Source organism: Furipterus horrens, unplaced genomic scaffold (assembly GCF_987537825.1).
Source record: "Furipterus horrens unplaced genomic scaffold, mFurHor1.1.pri manual_scaffold_4, whole genome shotgun sequence".
Classification (NCBI taxonomy): domain Eukaryota; kingdom Metazoa; phylum Chordata; class Mammalia; order Chiroptera; family Furipteridae; genus Furipterus; species Furipterus horrens.
In genome coordinates, this window is record NW_028327174.1 from 113,267,324 (window position 1) to 113,291,464 (window position 24,141).

Here is a 24,141-nt window from a genome sequence, read left to right on the forward strand (position 1 = left end):
TTAGGTGCTGGCAGAGTGCCTTCGGAAGCGAAGTCCTGAGAACCAGAAGTGACGTTTCGGACTGAGCGCCGGAAGCGAGGCAGGCGTCAGGAGCCTGCGTTTGCGTTTTGGACTGATAGGTGGGAAAGCGCAGATCCAAGCGTGCGGGAGGTGGAGTGATCCCGGCTCCGGGGAGGTGGAGGGGAAGGCCTATGTTTGGACTCACTTATTGCCTATAGATACCTAGTTGTTACAGCATCACTCTCTATTCTGTTCTAGTGATCTGGTTTGGGCGTTTTTTGTTTTTGGCCAGTACCCCACCGTATTGATTACTGTAGCATTATAGTAGTCTTGAAGTTGGTATTCTCCCTGCTTTTGTTTTCTGTAAGACTATAGATAATTGGTATAATCTATTATAAATGTTTAGTAGAATTTACTAGTAAACCCATCTCAACCCAGTGCTATTTTTGGAAGGTCATTAATTTTATAGGCATGATTGTTTATAATATTCCTCTATTATCTTCTTGGTGTACAGGGGATCTGTAGTGTTGTCCCCTTTTATTATATCAGTAATTTCTTTTTTTTTTCTTAGCCTGGTCAGAGTATCAATTTTATTAATCTTTTCAAAGAAACAACCTTTACTTGATTTTTTTATTGATTTATTTTGTTTTATTGATTCTACTCTAATTTTTTTATTATTTTTCCTTCAGCTTACTTTGGATTTAAAGTCCACTTCTTTTTCTATTTCCTAAAGTGGAATCTTAGATTATTTAGATTATTGGTTTTAGGTTCCTGCCCCCCCCAATATATGCACTCTGCTATAAATTTCACTGAAAACGCTGCTTTAATGCACACTGCTAATTTTGGTAAGTTGTATTTTCATTTAAAAATTTCTGTGGCAATTTCTTCTGTGAACCACGTGTTATTTATTAGTGTATTTAATCTACAAGTACTTGAGGATTTTGTCTGTTACTGATTTCTACTTAAATTCCACTGTGGTCTGAGGGCAGACATTGTATGATTTCTATTCTTTTACATTTGTTAACATGTATTTTAGGGCCCAGAATGTGGTCCATCTTGGGACATGTTCCATGTGACCTTGAGAAGAAATATATTCTGTTGTTGACACAGGGGAACAATTTTTAACATAATTCCTGTTGAGTTCAATTTCTCAGCTATTTTAGACTTAAATAGGCATGCTGATTTCAAAACTGCAGTTAGTTTTCTTCTATCACGTCAAGTTTTTCTCTACAACTTATCTTAATGCGACCACTCTAGGCTGGATTGAGCCTGGATCGAGGGAAGCACTAGTGCTCTCCTATTGGCTGAGAGCAAACCTCCCTCCCTCAAGTGGGAAGGGGTGAGGGACAACCTTTGAGACCAGCGACAGGTTCATACTTCTTTAGGCTGTTTAGTTACACATGAGACTATGGTGAGGGGTTGAGTGCCGCTCTATATAGTGAATCGTATTCTGAAGTGCAGTCCAAGTTCTTGTCTGTATACAAGGAATTAGCAGAATTTTTTTTTATTTACATACATACTTATTTCCTTTCCTTCAGATCATGTCTGCCTCAGCTGTTTCTCACTGTAAGTGCCTAAACAACCCTGATTCATTTTGTTATATCTGTGGCAGTTTCACCATTCCCAACGGACAAACATCAGTACATTTGTCAGGCAAGCCTATTTTGCATATTTTAAAGTAAAACTTGGTGATCAAGATAAGTCCTGGGCCCCTCACAAGGTGTGCAAGCAGTGTGTCAAGAGTTTATGGATGTGGACAAAGGGAACATGTGATAAATTGCCATTTTGTATACCTATGGTTTCGTAAGAGTCCAGAGATCATTCAAATGACTGTTACTTTTGTATAGTGAAAACGTGAGGATAGAACAAGAAAAATAAATGTAAAATAGAGTGTCCTAGTCTACCATCAACTATATGCCCAGTGCCTCATTCAGCTGAAATCCCAGTGCCAGTTTTCATTGAACTACCCTCTTTCGAAAAACAAAAAACAGGAGTATGGTGAAGAACTAAGTGACGGCAACAATGAAGATTTTGAAATTGAAGATGATTCCATTTGTAAGGGATTTGATCAGCATGAGTTGAACGATTTGGCATGAGATTTGGGACTATCCAAAAAGGCTTCAGAACTCCTAGCATCAAGACTGCATGAGAAAAACTTGCTTGAAAAAGGAGCGAAGGTATCCTACTTTCAATCAAGAGAAAGCGCATTTCTGCAGTACTTTTGAAGCAACGGTGGCTTTGTGTATTGCCATAACATACATGGTTTAATGGAGGAATTGGGAATTCCAATCTAGAACGCAATTGAATGGCAACTATTCGATAGCTCAAAGCGGAGCTTGAAGTTTGTCCTCCTCCACAATGGCAATTTATTTGGTGCAGTCCCAATTGGCCATTCAGTTTGTTTTTGTGAAGAATATGAAGACATAAAAAGAGTCATTGATCTGTTGGAATATCAATTGGATTATCTGTGTTGACCTTAAAATGGTCTGCTTCCTTCTTGGTCAGCAACACGGGTACACCGAGCATCCCTGTTTTCTGTGTATGTGAGACAGCAGAACTCATAAGAAGTATTGGGTGGAGTCGATTTGGCCTGCAAGATCTGACCTCAAACCTGGTGATCCAAATATTCTACATGAGCCCCTTGTTGACAGAAAGAACATTATATTCTCCCCTCTGCACATAAAACTGGGTCTCATGAAGCAATTTGTTAAAACTTTGCCAACTGAAGGAGACTGTTTCAAGGGTCTCATTTGGCATTTCCTAGCCTGTCGTTTGAAAAGATAAGATACCTTAATATGTATGTTTGGTAGAACTTTACTACTTGTACACAGTTTGACTTACAGTAACAATATACAGCCTTTATAGGAATAAAATAACTCTTTATAATAAACAGTCTATTCAGGTAATTTTTCCTTTATTTTCCTTTGTATGTACATTTTGTATGGGACAAAAGGAGGGTATCCTGTACCTTAAAAAGTAAGTGTGATAGAGAAAAACTGGGGTCATTTTTGGATTCAGATGCCAAAAGTTAGTCAAAACAAGTGTCAGATCTAACTCAATGGAAATTGTGTTCCCCAGTGTAGCCTGCAGTTGTCAATTATATCCAATTGATTGATGGTGCTGTTGAGTTTAAATATGCCCTTGCTGATTTTCTCACTGTTGGATCTGTCCATTTCTGGTAGAGAGTTGTTCAAGTCTCTAACAGATAGTGATTCATTTATTTCTCCTTGCAGTTTATCAGCTTTTGCTGATATGCTTTGCTGTTAATTGCATACACATTAAGGACTGTTATATCTTCTTGGAGAATTGACCCCTTTACCATTATGTAATATCCTTCTCTATCCCTGAAAACTTTTCTTGCTCTGAAGGTTGTTACATCTGAAATTAATATAGCTACCACCCACTTTCTTTTCATTAGTGTTAGCATGGTATGTCTTTCTCCATCTCTTTACTTTTAAGTTATATGTCTTTTATTTAAAGTGGTTTTTTTGGAGATATGTAATATAGTTGGGTCTTTTTTATTGGTCCATTTTGACAGTGTCTTTTAATTGATGTATTTAAGCCACTAATGTTTAATGTGATTATTAAACATTAAATAATCCGTTCTTTCTTCCTATTTTTGTTTTCTCCCTTTTTTGACATAACAATCATGTGTTTTTTCTTTCTTTTTTGTTTTTACGTTTTTTAGTGGTTGCCCTAGAGTTTCTAAAATACATTTACAACTAACCAAGTCCACTTTCAAATAACACTATCCCACTTCACAGGTAATGCAAGTAACATAACAAAATATTCTTAATTCTTCTCTCCTGTTGTATCACTGCTGTCATCCATTTCACTTATACATAATCTGTAATTAAAAACATTACAGCTATTTTTATTTTGAATAAACTTATCAGGTCAAATAACAAAAGAAAAAAAGGTTTTTGTTTTACATTTATTTATTCCTTCTCTAATGTTCTTCCTTTCTTTATGTTGATCTGAATTTCTGTCCTATATAACTTTCCTTCTCTGAAAAACTAACATTTATTGCAAGGAAGGTCTACTGGCAACAAATTCCCTCAATTTTTGTCTGAGCAAGTCTTTATTCTTTACCTTTCAAGAATAATTTCACATGATACAGAATTCTAATTTATTTGTTTTGGTTTCACCAGTTTAACAATTTCACTCCACTTTCTTCTTGTGTAGTTTCTGAGAAGTCAGGTGTAATTCTTTGCTGTAGTAATAAGCCTTTGTGCACCCCTACCCCCCCAACTTCAAGATTCATTTTCTGCAGCTTTAATATCATATGCCTAGGTATATTTTATTTTGACATTTATCCTGCTTGATGTTCTGTGAGCTTCTTGGATCTGTGATTTGGTGTCTGACAATTTTGGGAAATTTTCAGTCACTATTGGCTTCAAATATCCTTCTCTTCCTTTTGCTCTTTATTCTTCTGGTTTTCTCATTTTGTGTCTATTACACCTTTCATAGTTGTCCCACAGTTCTTGGGTATTGTTTTCCATTTTTTAGTCTTTTTTATCTTAAGTTTTGGAAGTTTCTATTGACATATCCTCAATCTCAGAATCTTCCCTCAGCTATGTCAAGTTTACTAATGAGTCAACCAACCAAAGGCTTTCCTTTTTTCTTTTTAAATTATTTTTTCCTTTTTTATTGATTCTAGAGAGAGGGGAAGGGAAGGAGAGAGGGAGAGAAACATCTCTGAGAAGCATTGACTGGCTGCCTCCTGCATGCTCCCTGACTGAGGACGAACCCTCAACCCAGGCATTTGCCCTGATCAGGAATGAACCAATGACCCTTGGGTTTGCCAGATGATGCCCATCCAGCTGAGCCACACCAGCCAAAACAGGCTTTATTTATTTCTTAGAGTGTTTTTTAATTTCCAGTTTTTTATTCTTTCTTAGATTATTCCATCTTTTGGCATGTGTTCTTACATGTTATCTATCTTTTCCATCACTGCCCTCAATGTAACTACTCAGTTATTTTAAATTCCTGATCTGATACTTCCAACATTCTTGCCATATTTAAGTCTAGTTCTAATACTTGCTCTGTCTCTTCAAAGTGTGGTGTTGAAAGCCAGACATGGGGGAGAGGAAGCATTTTATGGGATTGTGATTAATGTTTTTAGTGTCCTTGCACTTCATTTTTTTTTCTTTTCACCCCTTTAGGTGTAAAGTATGGCCAGAAAGATCTGGAGTTAGGTATTTTCCTTCCCCCACAGATTAATCAGTCTGTGGTAAAGTAGTTTGTCTTGCGGGTAGGCCTGGTTAAGAACAGAATGCTGTAGGGCAGCGGTTCTCAACCTATGGGTTGCAACCCCTTTGGGGGTCGAACGACCCGTTCACAGGGGTCACCTAAGACCATCGGAAAACACATATATAATTACATATTGTTTTTGTGATTAATCACTATGCTTTAATTATGTTCAATTTGTAACAATAAAATACATCCTGCATATCAGATATTTACATTATGATTCATAACAGTAGCAAAATTACAGTTATGAAGTAGCAGCAAAAATAATTTTATGGTTGGGGATCACCACATGAGCAACTGTATTAAAGGGTCGCAGCATTAGGAAGGTTGGGAACCACTGCTGTAGGGTCTTTCAAAATGGCCACATTTCCCTCCTGTTGCTGGAAACCTGAGGGGATCTTTCTCCAATCTTAACTGTAGGAACCTGGTAGTGCTCCTGGAAGTGAAATTCATTTAAGTGTGAGGTTTCCCCTCCATGACTGGGGATCCTGGAGCTTTTATCTTTTACCCTTGTCTACACTGCGCCTTAGCAATTTATTAGTTTGCGTTTTCCTCCCTAGATACTGGTTATAACTATTCAGGTAAGTTGTAATTCTCTGCACCTGTGTCTCATTTGAAGGGCAGTGGTATACCCTGTATCCTCACTTCTGTGATGGATCTAAGAAGAGTTATTGGTTTTTCAGTTTGTTCTGCTTATTTACTGTTACGACAGTCATGACTTCTAAGCTCCTTACAGGTTGGACCAGAAACCAGAAATCCGATTTTTGATTACTTATTCAATTTCTCGTTATATAGCTCTGTTAAGATTATTTCCTTTGGCCCTGGTTGGGTGGCTTCAGTTGGTGGGAGCATCATCCTGTCCACCAGAAGGTTATGGGTTCGATCTCCAGCTGGGGCAATCAATGTTTCTGTTTCCCTTTCTCTCCCTTTCTCTCCTCTCCCTCTCTCTCCCTCTCTCTCTCTCTCTCTCTCTCTCTCTCTCTCTCTCTCTCTCTCTCTCTCTCTCTCTCATCAATAAACACATCCTTGGGTGAGGATAACAAAAAAAAAAATATTTGGTGTCACTTTTGGTATTTGGTGTGATTCTAGTGATTTGCCACTTTATTGTAAGTTATCAAATTTGTTGACATTGTTATATTATTGTATTATCTTTTTATTTATATAAAGTCATTAGTAATGTCCCCATTCTTACTACTAGTTACAGTAATTTGAGTTGTCTGTTTTTTGTCTAGCTAAAGGTTTGTCAACATCCTAGGATTTTTCTATTTCATTTATCTCTGCTCTAATCTTTACTGTTTCCTTCTTTCTGCTTGGTTTGGGTTTAGGTTATCCAATTTTTTTGGTATATAATTATTCACAGTACTCTCTTGTGATCCCTGATATCTCTGTAAATTCAGTATTAATTTTTCCATTCTCATTTCTGATTTTTGCTGCACCTTTTTTTCTCGTCTAAAGGTCTTGTCATTTTTGCTCATCTTGTCAAAGAAATAACTTTTGGTTTTGTTGAACCTCACCCCCAATTCCTATTTCATTATCTATCTCCATTCTAATCTTTATTTCCTTTCCTCTGCTTGCTTTGGGGCTTAGTTTGTTGTTCTTTTTCTAATTTTGTAAAGTGGGAAGTTAGATTATTGATTTGAGAGCTGCTTGTCTTTCATTATCTTCCTTGGCCCACTGTTACTAAGAAGTGTGTTGTTTTGGCCCTGGCTGGTGTGGCTTATTGGTTTGAGCATCATCCCATCAGCCACAGGGTTGCAGGTTTGACTCCCAGTCATGGCACATGCCTAGGTTGTGGGTTGAGTCCCCAATCGGGGTACGTATGAAGGGCAACTGATTAATGTTACTCTCTCTCTCCCCTCTCCCACTCCTCCCTCCCTGCCTCCCTCCATTCCTCTCTCTAAAATCAGTATGTATGTCCTTGGGTAAAGATTAAAAAATTATAAAATAAACTAAGAATGTGTTGTATCATTTACACATATTCATCAATTTCTACATTTCATTATTTCTACTTTTATTCCATTGTCATTGGACAATAATGTTTGTGTAATTTCAATCTTCTTTAATTTATTGAGACTTGTCTTGTGGCTTCTATCCTGGAAAATGCACCGTATGCACTTAAGAAGGTTTATTCTGATGTTGTTGTTAGGCTTGGCTTACAGTTCTGTTCAAGTAATCTTGGCTTAGAGTCCAAATGATGTATTCTATTTCTTGACATTTTGTCTTGTTCTATAATTGAAGGTGGGGTGTTGAAGTCTCTAACTGTTGTTGAACTATTTCTCCCTTCAATTCTCCCAGTTTTGCATATTGTATTTGGGGGCTCTATTGCTTAGTATAATTGTTAAATCTTTTGGTGAATTGACTTATTATTTAATGTTTGTCTCTCTTAAAAACTTCTTATCTATTAGTATAACCATTACTGTTGTTTTGGCTACTCTTTGTGGGGAATATATTTTTCCATTCCTTTACATTCAACTGATTTATATCATTGAATCTAGTGAGTCACCTGTAAATGCATAGTTCAGTGATCATGTGAGCAATCAGCAAGGTTTGGTAAGTGAATCTACCAAAGTTCCAGGTCTCTCTTTTATGCTTCCACATACATAAAGTACAGAAATAGGTGTAAGTTACCTACACTGACAGACTCAGGGAGTTATCCCTGGGAGGAAGAGTGGGTGCAGAGAGTATGAGAGCTTTGAGCGGGCTGCCCTCATTTGCTTTTCATTTGGATGGTGGCTGCAGTGTGTTTATTTTCCAAAAATCCAGCCAGTAGGTACTTGTTTGCACTCTAAACACTTTAGGGTAAATAAGGTGTTGCCTCTTTCTGCTTAGGGTGAGGAGCTCCACTACAGGGACCTGATCTTACAAAGGCAGGCTCCTGGATGAATGAAGGTGAATTAACAAGAACCAGTGTGCTTGCCCACAAGAAACCTGACAGAATGACAAGACATAGACCTTATAGCTCTGCTATTTGGACATACCCGAAAGTTGAGCACAGAGGCAAACCTGATGGCAGCCCATTACTTACCAAAATCCCATGCCACGTGCTGTCAGAATGTTAGCACACCTATTCTCTCAGCACCTCACCAGGGCCAGCAGACAGAGGCATTTCATTAATATGTCCCAAGAAGCACTCCTAGGAACTTCGTGGCTTTTTGGTCACACAGGTGTTTCCCGTGCATTAGGATGCACACTTTCCTAAATGCAAACTATGTTTTGGTAAAAAGTTGACTTAAAATCACACTCCCCATGGGACCAAGGCCCAGCTCCATGGCTTGGCATCTTGGATCTTGGTAATAATCACAAGCAAGAACCATATCAGCAATACCCATCCATTAAGCATTTGCTGCATGCTGGATACCTAGGGCTTAATGAAGCTTCACAACAACCTCTAAGCAAAAAACTACAGTCTCCAACCTATAGAGAAGAAACTGAGGCACAGTGAGGTTATCAGCCAGGATAAGTCAGCTACCAAAAGGGGCAACTCAACTGATGGCCTGTCTCAAAGCTGGCACTGTTGTTTCCAGCTCTGGGAGGTGGGGGTGAAAACTGCTAACAGGAAGATGAAGGAGATGGTGGAAATGAAGACATTCCCTATTGGAGGGGAAGGGTGAACAGGCCTTTCAGCACCAAATGCCCCCTCCCACAGGCTCCTGAGATGCTCCCCATTTGGGAAGTTGCCACTCCACTCCTGAAATGAAAAGCCACATGTGCAAGGACCCAGAGCACACGGGGGGAGCAGGGAAGGTCTTGCCATCTGTGCTTGTACAGATCACACTCCAACATGTGGGATTGGGCTGGGGTCACAGTGCACCACACAGGTGGTAGGAGACAAGGGCCAGGTGGTATTCCCACCTGAAAAGGGGCCTGTCCTACTTGGCCCACTGCCAGCGTTCACTCCTCTTGGGCAGAGGTAGGGGTGGGGGGTCCTCCAGACCTATTGGAAGCTCTAGTCTCAAACTCTTCCAAGGGCTTGTTGGGACAACATGGGCCAGCAGGTAAGGAATATTTCTCTAGCTACTGAGTTAGAAAAAAAGTCTCTTTTGAAAGAAAGTTTCAAATTGAAGATAGGTTCAGGCCACGGCTACTAAGGAGGGATGGGGATCATCAAAGGAAGGGGCCAGTAGAGACTAGGAAGGCAGGGGAAACCACAGGTGGAGGGAGGAGTCCTGGGGTTGATGCCAGGGCAGAATACTGACCTCAATGGCCTTCGCCCTAAGGTTTGGGCAAAGTTGCTCAGGCCTAAGTCTCAGTAGGCTCAGTAGAAGGAATGGTAAGAGTATCCCAGGGACTTCTTGTTCCCTCAGCCAGGATGTGTCCCCTATACTCACCAACCATAAGCAATCACCAGATGAAGTCAACATGCCTTGTACACATTCCTGCAGGTAAATATGGTTTTGTGATAACAAGTAACTCTTATTGCCTGCAACTAGTCATTCCTGGATTCAGTGAACAAGAGTTTGGACAGCAAAGGGTCTTTGTTATCCAAATATCTTTGCTTTCTGGTCAGGACAGTGTGAAAGCAATGTGCTCTCACTGCCACAATGCTGGGTGCTCAGGACACCTGATGCTCATCGCAGGAGGCACCCCACAACACTGCCTCCCCCCGCCCCCCAACCAATGTGTACTGAAGGTTGCCTCCAGCTCCCACCACCAGGATTTCCAATAGGCTGGTTTTGTTGTTTTAGGTGCTGGAATTACAGTGCATTTCCAGACCCAGTCATCTAGGGCAAGGGAGCAAAGCAGCCACAGAGAATAAGCCTTGTGCTTTATCTTTATATTATTCTTTATTTATTGGTCCTACCAACATGACCCTTCACCCAGGCCCACTGTTCCTATATGCACTGGCTTTGAGGCCTTTTATGCCATGTCTGTGTCCTAAGTCACAACTGATTTCTCCTTCTAATTCCTTTTCCATCTCTGCCTCATGTTCTCAGAATCTGAAGCCATCTTTGTTTATTTGGTTGTATAGGTCTGTGTAAAGGTTCCTTAGCAGGAAAACATGCATATGATCTTAATAAAGACAACACTCTGACACGAGGCAATGCATAGAAAAAAAAAATACAGTACTCAGACATTGCAAATAAATAACCCATATAGTTGAATCATCATAAATGTGACATTATTTCTTATGACTCAACACTGTAATAGAAAGTAAAAATAGGGGTCCATACAACTAGGAATCAGAAATGCTCATTCCAGGAAACAGAACTCTTTTATTTTACTACTTACTATAATTTGTCCTTTATTTTGAAGGAGGAAGGACACTTGTTCTTCTTTTGAGTACCAATTTGACCATTTGCTAAGGAGCTTTATCAAATTCTGTTTCCTGAAATTAACAATGATCAGTTACACCAAGCAAGAGAATATATAACATCTTTTTCTCACATTTGCAAAGAATACTATGGCTAGCTCTCACCCCACTGCATGAGGCCGACAGCACCAGCTCTCGTGCTGCAGAGGCTCTTCACAAATATAGCATGTTACACCACTTGCTCAGCTTATCTCATAAAGTCCTTTTGGTTCCCAAAGCACACTCAAGGTTTATGTTCACTCCCATTTTTCAGCCCCTGAATTTCCAAGGATCCGCATAGTAAAGAATCACTGACTAACAGAATTTTACGCAATTGCTGTTTTCTTTCCCTCAATGAAGATGCCCAGGTTCCGATGTGAAGGTGGATGCCCTTTCACACCTATTGGTCCACACTGGCCTTCAACATTCCCAACTAGTTCTTCACTGTCCATTCTAGAGAGTAACTATGCTGGGACACCTCCCTTAACTGATGAAGGCACTACTGGCAATGATTACTAACAAAAAGGTGTTAAAATAGAACACCCTAAAATTTGACAATTGTAAAATTTTCTAAGTGTACCACAATTTGGCACAACCACCAGAGTAACAAAACAATTCCAATTTGGAATTTCACTGGTACAGTTGTATAAAATTCTGTTAATCAATCATGCTTCACAACGTCTTAAAACCCAGAAAATTCTGGAATTTATAGGTAATACTACTCGTTCAATAATTTATCTTTTTTGTTTTCAAGTGCCTATAACTGTTTAACCAGAACAAAGGTCAAGTTTTCTTCTTGTTACATCGAACTATTCCTAAGAATAATAATAATACAATATGAAAAACCCCAGAATCAGAAAACCCTGGATTTCTTAATGAACATGGCATTTAAAAACTGTTAATTTCAAACATGAACCACAATGCCATATAATCTAAAAGGCTGCTGAATCACAGCATGGGTTTAGCCGAGCTCCTTGCCAAGTCGAAGCCTTTATCTGAACAGTCTGGAGCTGCACACTAGGATTCATCTGTGCCACATGCTGATTAGCATGTCGGGAGCTAAGACGGGGCACTGCAGAACAACAAGACAGACCACGGCATTGGAGACCACTTCTATACGAGGAATTAAAGATGCAAATATAATACCAAAAATATTAAAAGTGCACAGATGGATCAAATGAAAAAAGAGTATTTGTAATAGGGAGACCCCAGTGGTGAGTGTTTCTAGCGGGTCCCTAAGTGAGCCTGGTAGCTGCTGTCCCAGTAGGTTCTTCAAGCGCTTGTATAAAGGCCTTTCCAAGCAACGGCTGCTGTCTTTCTGAACATTAAAGCTTTTTTCCTCTGCCATTAAAAACTCAGGAATGCTATTTTTGAAAAGAATTACAGTGGCATATCCAAAACTGCTTCTAAGTGGACTTTTAGGCTGCCCTTCCTTCCTCTGCGTGGACCCACAGGAGGGGAGGGGAGGGGTTGCAGTGTGACAGGGCTGGTGGCCAAGTTCTCCTGGCAGCTAATCTACAGCTGAAAATGGGAGAAAATAAGACAGCATTAGAATGAGTTACCTGTCGGACAACTAAAGCTCTTGCCGAGCTGAGAGAGCATGGGTGAGTTAAGTCAGCAGCAGAGAAGACCTGCATGTGTTAGGGAAGCCACCAACTCCAAGTGCCTCATGAAGATACAAGTACAGAAGGAAGCTGTGTGCAAGACTCAGCAGAGGGGAAGAAGTGGTGTGTGGAGCCCTAGCCCCCCAGAAGTCCTGCTTGCATGGCGGTGAGGGGGCCTGACCCCTTCTCTAGTGGAAGGGGAATCCAAAACCAATATCCCATCAGCAAAGCAGCCCAGAGCCAGGGATAGGCATGCAGCAGGGACAGGTGTGCCCAACCCACACTGCTCCACTCCTATGGTTTACAAAACCCAAGGTGGTCTGTGCAGCATCTGGAGTCTGGTGGGAATAAGACACACTAGGGAACCAAGGGGAAGAGTGGGAGTTGGAGTAGACACCTGTGTGAGAGCAATGCAAACCTCTCTGGGCCCAGAGAGCCCTTCAGGGACAGGACCGTAGCCTCACACCTGGTGGCCCTCATGGAGATAAATACTGAGAAAGGTTCTGCTTCCAAATGTGTCAAAGTTCTGGTGTGGATGCAGCTTCTGGGAACAGGAAGACCCCAAAGCTGCCCTTCCTTCCAGTCACCATTCCTGCTATTACAGTGATCTGGAAGAACAACATCCCTCCTCCTCACTGAATCCTCAAACTGGCCCTGGACCCACGCATGTCTCCTTTCCCACACTGGGCTGGTCTCCAGCTGCAGCTGCAGTTTTCCAGAGCAGTGTCTTAGGGTCTAAAGCCCCTCTTGAAGGAAGCCTGATTATGGACGAAGGGCGGAAAAACCCCAGGCTTTGAGCCTGCTAATATGTCAACTTGCAGGCCACGAGACCAGTGAGCAAAACCCAGAAAAAGAAGCCGAGGCTTTAACCTCTGATCTCGGGATATAGCTAGGTGTGACTGCTGTGTGAGCGTGACCACTGCTTGGAGCATGTGTACGCCTGGGCTGGAGGATTCGGGGCTCAGAGATGCTCTTTCTCTGGTTTCAAGGGAGAAATTCTATCCTTTTGTCCTGAATATAATTTGTAGTGAGATGGTGCACAAACTACAAAGTAATTCTGTCCTCTGAGGCAGCAGCTGGAACCCAACTAGAACCTCTAACACTGCTCCTTGGGTGCTGAAGCAGCACAGCTGCTTTAGATACATGCAAGTTTCATCAGCAGAGCTGATGATGCCCAGGCTTTAGGAAGCCACATTATTTTAAGGACTCAAGGCTCCAACCCCACCTAGACCCCCACCCCACCACGAGAGCAGATGCCGTGAGGGGTGATCCCAAGGGATGAAAAGCAGACACCTAGCTTGCACTGTCCAGGTGGAGCAGCAGACCATCTCAGCTAAATCCTTCCCTCTGTGCGTTAGTCATGGTTAAGACCAGCCTAGCACCGCGGTCCCGCTGCTGCTGGGTTAGTCGAGGTGAAGCAGACAGGTGGCAGCAACAAGTTAGCTGCAGTGTGTGGCCCTGAGGCCCTAATCGCAGCAAATGTTATACTTCTCGCCACAGAGCACCTGGGCACCAAGCCCAGAGCCCTCGGTCCTGTCGCTGGCACAGGCGCAGGTGTGACTTACACTAGGGGTGCTGGGCTTGACTTTGGGGGTAGCCTTGGTGCGGCCTCGCCGGGTCTGCTCATGGTCTAACTCAAGCAGCTCCAACCGCTGGGTCAGTGCTAGCTTCTGCTGGATGGCCATGCGCAGCAGTGAGTTGAGTGTCTTCTTCTCATCCTCAGCGGCTGCCAGCTGCCGCTGCATCTCGTCCAACTGCGTGATGTACTCGTCACACCTGTGGGGACATCCAAGGTGAGAGCATGGCCGAAGGACCCAGGTGGGGAACACAGGCTCTGGTGAGGGGACCTCAATGGGATCCCGCTGCTCATCAGGTTGGAAGAGGCCCGGCTGCCCCCTCAGCAGTTTGACTTTCTCTGGGAGGGACTCTGAAGCTGGTTTTCACTGAGGCAAGCAAGGCTGCCCTTCAAGGCCTTTAGATAACCCAGGGACAGTTGGTTAGAAGCAAGACGTCATCTGGCTTTCAAGAGTATGGGGGTAAATCCAAGAAAAGGACCTGGCTTGTTCCGAGATTAGCACATGCACATAGTTGTTCAGTACATCTGCACCAAACGGCAAACCAGAGCCTGGGAAGGGTGCATGTGGGTGTAGTGAACAGCCCATTTTGGCTTCTGCTTAACTATGACATGTGACCACCCCACACCTAAATATGGAGCTGGGAGACAGAGATGCCCACTCATTTTGTCCCCAAGGGACAGAATGAGGCCTGAGCAGAGGGGGTGATGGGCATGCCCACCTGCCACAACTCCCTTCTCCAAGGCCCAGGGCCAATAGCGATTTTTAGCTCTTGCCCAGAGATGAATGGGTTTGTGATCTCAGCTCCATCAGAGAAGTCAGGTCTTTTAAACAAGCTGAGGAAGTGAGGTTCAACATACCAGTGCTGAGGGACTAACGGATACTTCCCAAGTACATACTCTGCTCAGGAGGAGAGGAAGCTTCTGAGAAGCCTGGAACTTTCTTTCTTTGTTTTTGCCCTTTCCCTCTGGGAAGCAGGGATCACCCAGCATCCCAGCATGAGGAAAAGCAGGCCCTGAGCTCAGTTCCAACCCCATTTAACCCCAGGGAGGCCTCAGTCTCCCCACCCTTGAGAATGCGCCTGCACCATCTAGGAGCCATTACAGGTCATTCCCCAGGACCTGCCTGAAACCAGCCAGCAGATGGCACCATGGCCCACTGGGTAGCAGAAACACCAGGAAGCTGTGAACTTCCCCAAGTGCCTCCTGGCTTTGCCTTCACCACCACCACCCAACTCCCACCCTACAACCCCCAATCTGACTGACAGGGTCAAACAGTACACTGGGAGGGGGCAGGGTTGTTGGTAAGAAAAGCCTTGCTTCTTAATCCACAAACTTCCAGCAAAGTTCTGGGAGGGGGGCAAATCCCTCATTTGTCATTTACTGGCCCTAAGATCTACCTTGTGTAACTTGCCCATCAGAAGCCCAGCCACTAAGGACCTTCAGCTTCCTCATCTTACATATAAAGTAGACACAAACTGTACCCTCTGAGTCTTCACAAACAGCAAGAATGGCACTTCCCCCAGCACCAAGCTACTGGGCCACCGCCTGAGCAGCAACAGGAACAGTCAGTGTTACCTGGTGGCAAACATGGCACGCAGCGAGGAGAAAGTGGCTGCGTCCTCCTTGAGGGCCTTGAGCTCATTGCGCAGCTTCATCATGGTCTCGGTCACCATAGCTTTCTCATTCTCATACTTGCTCTTCAGGTTGGCAAGGGCCACCTCGGCTGTCTGAGGGTCAGAGACACATAGGGTACATGGGTAGAGGGAACGAGGGAGGGGTCTGCCTGGCCCTGCAGCACCCAGCTCCTCCCCACACTAAGTTGAGGCTCTCACCTCAAGTAGCAAGACCAATATGATCCACAACCTGAGGCCTGAGCTGACCTGTGATGATGAGGACCCTGAGGTCCCGGGGAGGGTGAAGAGCTCCCACCAACTTCCCACCTGCCTACTCCACCAGCCCGAGCACAGTATGCACCTGCTTGTTGGCCTTAAGCACCGTGCGCAGTGTGGTGATCTGCTCCCGCTTGGTGCTGAGCAGAGACTTGAGCTTGAGGATCTCCTCCATGAGTGCCTCCCGGTCCTTGTCTGTGGCGGGTCCCAGCTCCTGTGAGGCCAGGCCCTGCCGTGACAGCTCCGTGGTGCGGTCCACAGCTGCCTGCAGGTGCCTGATCTGGTCACGGATGATGGCAATCAGGTTGTAGATGTTCATGGGCTCCCGGCGCGGATCACTCAGGGGTGAGGGCAGTGAGGGGCTACTGTCCCCAGCTCCACCCTCTGCAGCTAGTGGCCCCTTGGGCAGAACTGGTGAGCGGTGCCCACGGGCTTCGGAACTACAATGGCCAGCACCGGCTGGGCCCTCACGGTAGTAGTCCAGCACAACACGGGTAGGCGTCTCATTGTTGCACATGCACACGTGGTGGTAGAGGCTAGCCAGCTCCTCACTAAAGGTCACCAGCTCATCCTGGGCCACACTCAGGCTGCCCTGTGTCTCACCCGCGGCATCACTGACCTTCTTCAGCTCTGTCTGCAGCCGGGCCAGCAGCTCACGGTCCTGGCAGCTGGCCTTCTCCAGCAGGGATACCTTCTCAGTAAGTGCCTGGCTCTCAGCCTCATGTCGGCCCTTCTCCTCGGCATGCCAAGCCTCGCTGGCTTCGTGTGCACTGCGTAGGGCCTTCAGCTGCTCCCGGAGCTCGCCAGCCTCTGCCAGGGCCACACGGTACTTGCAGGCCAAGATCTCAGGCCCATTGATATCCACCTCATAGTAGTCACCATCCTCATGGCTGTCGTGCTCCTTCTCACTGTCCAGTGCCGTGCGCCGCTCCTTGCCAGCCTGCAGGCGTTGCAGGGCACTCAGGCTCTCTGTGAGGCGGTTCACCTCCTCACACTGCTCTGACAGGGTCCCCCGAGTCTGCTCCAGCTGCTTCTGCGCATCCTGCAGTGTTGCTAGCAGGCCTGCCTTCTCCCGCTCCATCTGCAAAGGCACAGAGGGCCTGTCAAAAGCCTGCAGGGACCCCCAGACAGTCCCAGTGGTGACCCCCCCAACCCCCACCTCCCTGTTGGCCTGTCTGTGACACTGTCAGAGAAGACAAATGTCTCAAGGTCTGAGGAGTTCTTACTAAATGCTATTGTTGCTGAATTTTAAAATGTAGCACAGTATTTTGGAGAAGTAGATGTAAACAGGATGAGCATGACAGGAACTGAACAGGATAAATGTCTGCAAAGAGGAAATCAATGTGTAATGGACCAAATAGTATATAGAAGCAATAGCTAAGCCTCCCTTCTAGGATGCAGGCAAAGCTCTGGACATGAATCCTGTCTCCTTCAATTGCTGTAAGTACATAAAACTACCTTGCGATAACCACATCTTGTTCTTTTAATAGAGCACCCAAGTGGCAGACCCCTTGAGTTCTGGGTGGCAGTGCCATGTGTGGGGTCACTGTTGGTTCTCCTCTGCCCAGAGGCTTGGGAGGCCAGATGGGCCCCTCCTAAGAGACATGCAAACTGAGGGGCCACGGTACAGATCCTGGGATTCCGTTCAGTCGGGACAGGAAATCCTGATGTGACATGTCCACAAAACACAGAGAGGAAGACTACAAGGGGGCACTGCAGAGGGACATAAGAACACCTAGGGCAGCACTGAGACTTCAGTCTCATAAGTAGGAACCCACTTCTCTGGATTTCTTCCACCTATAATGCTACAGTTCCACTTACGTAGCAACATAGAGTTTAAGATAAATGTAAGGTAAGATGGACAGGATCAACAAAGGGTAGGGGGCGGGGGATGCAGGAGTACAGGTGGACCCCCTGCCTGCCCTCCAGCCCACCCACCCACCCACCTGCATCAGCTGCTGCTTCAGCTTCTGGATCTCAGAGAGGTTGAGCTCACTGAGGAGGTCAGACACGAGGCTGGGGCAAGGTGGGGCCAGGCTGTCCTTGGTGGGCGTAGAGGTTTTGTTGTCCAGTGGCAGTTTGGCCAGGCAGCTGTGCTCAAAGCCATTGGCCAGGGTCTCAGCATCTTCATTGAGCTTGAGGCCTTCCAGGGAAACATGCAGGTGGCTGGTATAAAGGGAGTCATTGATGCTCATATAGTGTGACAGCTCCTTGCGCAGGCTGTTCTTCTGCTCCCGTTCCGTCTTTAGTGTCTCCAATGCCTCCTCCAGCTGCCGCTCTGAGATCTCCTTGAGCCGGATGGCATCCTCCAGCTGGCTGTTGAGGTACTCTGTCTCCTCCTCCAGACGCTTGATCTCATGCTTGAGGCCCTCAAACTCTACCTGAGAAAGAAAGGTCAACACTAATCTAAGCCCAAGTGATCAGGAGGAAGCACTGGCATGCTGACTCCATCGCTGCTGAGAGGGTTCTCAGCATGAAGTGTGAACAATCAGGACAAGTGTGCATGTTGTGTGAGCGGTGCAAAAGCCAGAACAAACACATCCACTCTGCAAATGTGTTAGATGACGTAATACGTTACCAACCGTATACTTATCTTAAATTCTACAAAACTATTTAACATTAACAATTGACTAAATATTTTAATATAAAATACGTATCTAGATTTGTGCTATAACTATTAATTCTAACAATATTTCAAAATGAAGAAACTGAAGTTCCCACTGAAGCAGGATTTGCTGCAGCCGTTCAGCACCCACACCTGTAGACACCCAAGGGAATAGAAGAGGCAGAATCCTGCTGCAACTTTATTTGCAGATGGACAAGGAAGAAGCAGGCAGAAATCTGTGCTTGTTATTGGGAATCAGAGTCTATGTGCAATGTAACAAAACATTTCTAATCATTCTATAGTATTTGTTGAAAATATAAGGAGTAAGCCACTCAGAGGCAGAGTGAGTAGATAATCTGATGGTTGCAGCCCAGGGGAGGGGGATTCCTGGAAGGGGGATAGAATCTACCACTTGCCACCCAGGGCCTGAGGGTAAGGTCTCCCTCTCCTCAGGACCCTCATGTGTGACCAACACAGCATCACAATGGACTTCCTGTGCAGCGAGAGGTGTAGCTTCTGTGCCTGTAGTCTTGAGGAGAAATGTGCTCTCTGCTATTTTTTGTAAACACAGAGGTTCTATAAACACATGGGTCCACACTTCCCTATGAAGAATTTAAACTGGGAAAAAGGTCTCCCCAGTCCCCACTCAGGAGTTGTGGCTCTTGGAGAAGTAGGAAACAGGGATAGACATTGAGGGACTCGAGTGTCCAGGACCACCTTGTTGTCCTGTCACAGGTGAAAGTGACCCTCCTCGTCCCACCCATTACTGAGATTACTTGAGGGCAAGAGTTGACAGCTTGAACATCTCCACACTGCTCCTCAAGGAAGGCCTACTGGCTTAACCCAAAAGGTCCCTCAAGGCCCAGAGCCACACAGAATCAAAGGGGACTGGCAAACCTGATACAGGAGGAGGGATGAGCATGCCACAGTTCCAGGGCACAAGATATCTTGGGCTTCCCATCAGCAACTCAGAGGAGACTAAGCTGGACACTTACCCTCTGGAATTTTCGGGGTCACCTTTCATCAGCTCCTGTATTTCTCTCCATTTTCGCTGGCAAGGGCACCTCGGCCAGGCCAATGTCAGCCAACACTAAAGCCAGAGGCCTTGTTCTCATGGTCATGGAGGAGCCAGACCCAGCCACCAAACACCTGGTTCACAGCAGTGTGTGGCCTTCTGACCATGTAAAATGGCAAAGTGAGGGGGTGCGAGGGCCATAGCCCAAAGCCAACTCATCCACCCTTGCCACTCACCTGGTTCTGCCTGAGCACAGACACCTGCTTCTGCAGGCTGATGTTCTCTTCCTCCAGTTCTGAGTAGTCCTGTAACAGGCGGGCCTCCCGGAACTTGTACTCCTTGATGTCATCCCGAAGGCGGCCCCGCTGTAGCTCCACGTTCTGATTGATCTGCCAGGAAGAAGGCAGGTGTGAGCAGCCTGCCCCAGCTGTCCCTGCCACCTTTGGAATTCAGCAGCTCAGTGCAATCAGGTGAAGTGTGGCTGTACGGAGGGCAGTTGGGGCCCTGGGTAGTGCGAGGAAGAGGTGAACAGAGAAGGCCTCAGCTGGCTTTGACTCAATTTCTTCAACTGTAAAATGGGTTACAGTGGTACAGCAGAGTAGAAACAGGCTGCAGCTGCTCCAACAGTTCTGCAGTTAACCACCTGACCCACCAATGCTGCTCCTTGGCATGCACCCCCCCAAAAATTAAAACACAAATTAAAGGACAGGTAAACATATGTGGTACATTTATGCAACTGACACACACTGTAACATGAACCTCAAAAATGTTTTGAGTGACAAAAAACAGACACAACAGGTCATGTATTATATGATTCCACATATGGGCAGTGACTGCTAACTAGGCTTCTTTCTGGAGTGATGAAATGTTCTAAAGCTGATTTGTGATGGTGCATAAATCAAAATATACTAAAACCCACAGCACTGTACATTTTAAGTGGGTGAGTTATAAGAATGTGAACTATCTCAATAAAGCTGTTAAAAAATTGTTCCTGCCTCCAAGCTGCCTTGAGGGTTTAGGTGTCCTGCAGGTGGCCTCTCTGCTGGTGCTGAGGGTTCCTATGACTGCATCCATATGCACACCTTGGAGGCAAGATTCCAAGGTTCCATGCAGACACATACAAAACAGTAATGTGGCATTAGTAAAATGAAATAGAACCAAAAAGAAAGAACAAAGAAAAGCAACGGAAGGGGGAGAGTTATCACATATAGTTAGCACTCTAACAAATTTTTTTAAAAAAAATAATTTGTTTATTTATTTACTTATTTGTAGAGAGAGGGGAAAGGAGAAAGAGAGGGAGAGAGACATCACTGTGTGGTTGCCTCTCACTTGCGCCCCCAACCGGGGACCTGACATGCAACCTAGTCATGTGCCCTGACTGGGAATCAAACCAGCGACACTTGGCTCGCAGGCCAACACTCAATCCACTGAGCCATAGCAGCCAGGGCCCCTGACAAATTATTCCAGTCAAGATCTCCAGCAAATGGAAGGACCCAAGAACGGAAGTAGGTGCCTGAGAGTCAACATCAGAGGAAACAGACACCCCGTTACTGACTAAAGAAAAAGCCCCCAACCCCAGAAAGCAAAACTGGTATACGGGCAAAAATAAGCATGATGACAGTGTGTGTAGCAATGTGAGGAAACAGACTGATTCAATTCCATTTATCTGAAGAGGCAGCTGGAAATCCCTAACAAAGTTCACATGCAACCTTGCCTCTGCTCATCACCCATTTACAGCTGGAACAACTGTGATAGTACATTTCAGTGCCCACTAGGCTAGGCCCCAGGATCCAGATACTTGCTCAAACACCAGTCTAGATGTCTGATATTTTTTAGATGATATTAACACTGAAATTAGCCAACTCTGAGTAAAGCAGATGACCCTCCACAGTGTGAGTGGGCCTCACTAATCAGTAAAAGGTCTAGCAAAGGGAACATGAAGGGAAGGTGACGGGAAGGGAAGGGAGAAAAGAAAAGAAACAGTGTGTCTCAGTTGGTTGGAGCACTGTCCTGTAAATCAGAAGGTCGCAGGTTCAATTCCCAGTCAGGGTATGTGCCTAGGTTATGGGTTCAGTTCCCAGTTGGGGCATGTATTAGAGGCAACCAACCAATCGATGATGTTCTCTCCTTGTCTCGCTTTCCTTTCCCCTCTCTCTAAAATCAATAAGCATATCCTCAAGTGAGGATTTTTTTTAAAATACCAGAATTCCCAGGAAGAGAAATTCTGCCTCCAGGCAGGCTTTGGCTGCAACATGGACTCTTCCCTGGGTTCCCAGCCACCTGGCCCACCCTGAAGATTTTGGGCCAGCCAGACCCTACAATCCTGTGAGCCAATTCCTTACAATAAGTCTCTCTGCACACACCATCTGTCACTCAAATGCACCATCCACGTCACACATACATCATACACACATACACATCACATGCACATCATCTCACACACACCCTCCTCCATCATTCATTCACACACCCTCACCCATCACACACACACCTGACATCACTCACACACATCCTCCATCTCACACTCTACATCTCACACACACACCACTCCCCCCTCCATCTCACTCACACCCTCCATGACACACACATGCACCACCTCCATTTCACACACACCCTCCCCATCATACACGCACACATTTCCCACACAAACAAAAATACACACACATTATTGGTCTGCTTCTCTGGAGAGCCCTCACTACTAACACAATCACTGATATACCAGAACTGTGTGCTCACAGCATTTGCTTTGGTGAGACAGGCTGAGCACTCCTTACTTGCAGTTCAGCCTAACCTGCTGGAAGCACCTGCCCACCTTCAGCATATTGAGACTTGGATAAGGAAAGGTTGGTCATGAGCAGATTCTGTTCCTATCCCTGTAAATGAGCTTTATTTAAAACTCAGCAATTCCCCTCAAAAAACAAGTGGCCCTGAGGTAGCTGGAAAGAGGACCAAAGGACATGAAACCAGTGGCCGGTCTGACTGCCCAGGTTGCATGCGGGAACCTATGCTGAGCTGAACCTGCACACAGCCTTCCTTCACCAGGGTCACCTCTGTTCTTCATTGAGATATAATTCACACACCAAAAGTTCCACCCACTGAGGTATAGAAATCAGCAATTTTAGTTTATTCAGAGTTGTACACCATTATCTAGGTCCAGAACGTTTTTATCACCCTAAAAAGAAACCACCACACAGCAACTGGCAACCAACAATCTGTGTTCAGACTGTGCTTTTTGGGGACCTTCACAGAAATAGATGTGGATGATATGTAACATGTGCCTGGCTCAGGGAACCTTCATTGGCACTATCTCTATAGTAACTGCTCAGCTCTTGACAAGCTCCAGGGGCACCCCCCTTTCCTTCACTGCCAAGCACCAACTGTGCTGAGGAATTCAGTTAGGTTCTCTGAAGCTACCCACAGATGACACACAAAGAAAGGCCCTGAGCAGGTGGGGAGGATGCTGTGCTGCAGCTGGAGAAGTCAGCACTCTATGTCATAAAAGCCCCATCCCAGCAGTATGGGGAGGGTGTGTCGCCTGTGCAGGAGCATGTCAAGAAGGAGGCCACAGCCCAAGCACCAGCCCTGCCAGAGCCATGGAGTCCTCACAGAGGGTGACCACCAAGGCAGAGCCTGGAGCAATGTGGCCCCAAGACAAGGAATACCAAGGGTTGCCACCACCAGACGCTGGAGAGGCACCACACAGAGCACAGACCTGCTGACACCAATTTAGACATAAAAATTCTAAGAGAATAAACTTCTGTCTTTTAAGCCAGTGTTTTGTGGCAGTTTGTTATGATGGCCCAAGAAAATGAAGACAGGTTTGATACCAGGAAAAAGGTGCTGCTATAACAAATACCTGAAAATGCGGAAGAGGTCATGGAGTTGGGATGGCCAGAGGCTGGGAGAATGCTGAGGTACATGACAGATAAAGGCCAGATTGCCTTGAGACTACTTGTAGAAATACAATCATTGAGTGTGATTCTGGCGAAGCACAGAAGAGAGGCAGAAAAAGCTATGTTGTCTTAGGTAGTACATGTAGCATCCCAAGAGAGTACATGGGAGAGGTATAGCATTAGTTAAAGGTGCTCCTTAGGAGGCAGTAAAGAGCTGAGGAAAGGCCATCCTTGTGAAGCAGCACAAAATCTGCCCGAGTTGTGTGATTTGTGCTGGGTATAGAGAACTAGTAAGCAAGGAATGTGGATGCTTGGCTATGGAAATTTTTAAGCACTGTTTGTTGAAGATACAGCCCAATCTCTCCTTGTGAGAGGAGAGAGAAATTAAGAACTGGTAAGATAAAAACAAAAACAAAACCAGAATTTGAAGATTCAGAAAATTCTCAGCCTGTCCTTACTGCAAGAGTGTTCTAGAGAGAGCACCAAGGGTATGGCTCCCAGTCAACCAGATGGCTTGGAGGCCAGTGGGCCCATAGCATTCTGGATTCCAGAGGGCAGAACACAGAGACACAAAGATTGTTCTCATTGTTCTCAGACCTTGAAATCCCATACAACTTCCTCCCGGAGGATGGTTCTTGCTGGGACCCACAGGCTCTTTATTCCTTCCATTTCTTCCCTTTTAGAATGAGTCTCCTGTCCCATCACTGTTTTCTGGAAGCAGATAGTTTGCATTGGGAGTTTTACCCTAGGATGAGCCATCCAAGGGTGTTGCCTTCCCTGATTTAGAGGTTTTAGCTGTGATCTTGGAGTTGAAGCTGGAACAGGTTAACACTTTAGGGGGTTAGGATGGGGTGAATATATTTTGCATGTGGGAATGTACTGGGGACCCTGCCCCCAGAAATAGAGAGGGAGGTTTTGAGTGGTGCATGTATGTATTGCCCCAGCAACCAAGGCACAAACGTTGGGGTGCCCAAGGAATTGGAGGTAAGTATGATTTATTCAAAAAAAGGAGCATG

At 45.2% G+C, this 24,141-nt stretch overlaps 1 protein-coding gene across 4 annotated transcripts in view; it reads right to left on the reverse strand.

Annotated features, from left to right (window-relative positions):
* BICD2 (BICD cargo adaptor 2) overlaps positions 1–24,141 on the reverse strand; it is a 71,225-nt gene that overhangs the window by 158 nt on the left and 46,926 nt on the right. For 2 of the 4 annotated variants that reach the window (XM_090273936.1, XM_090273935.1), the window contains 6 exons: positions 19,469–19,621; positions 17,559–17,993; positions 15,698–16,693; positions 15,299–15,450; positions 13,713–13,923; positions 10,739–12,064 (listed from right to left, as the gene is read on the reverse strand). In XM_090273936.1, the coding sequence (XP_090130062.1) occupies positions 12,059–12,064; positions 13,713–13,923; positions 15,299–15,450; positions 15,698–16,693; positions 17,559–17,993; positions 19,469–19,621 (1,953 nt within the window). In that variant the 3' untranslated portion in view covers positions 10,739–12,058. Of the gene's footprint in view, positions 1–10,738; positions 13,924–15,298; positions 15,451–15,697; positions 16,694–17,558; positions 17,994–19,468; positions 19,622–24,141 lie in introns of those variants that run through there. The other 2 variants (XM_090273937.1, XM_090273934.1) reach the window with 2 other exon arrangements.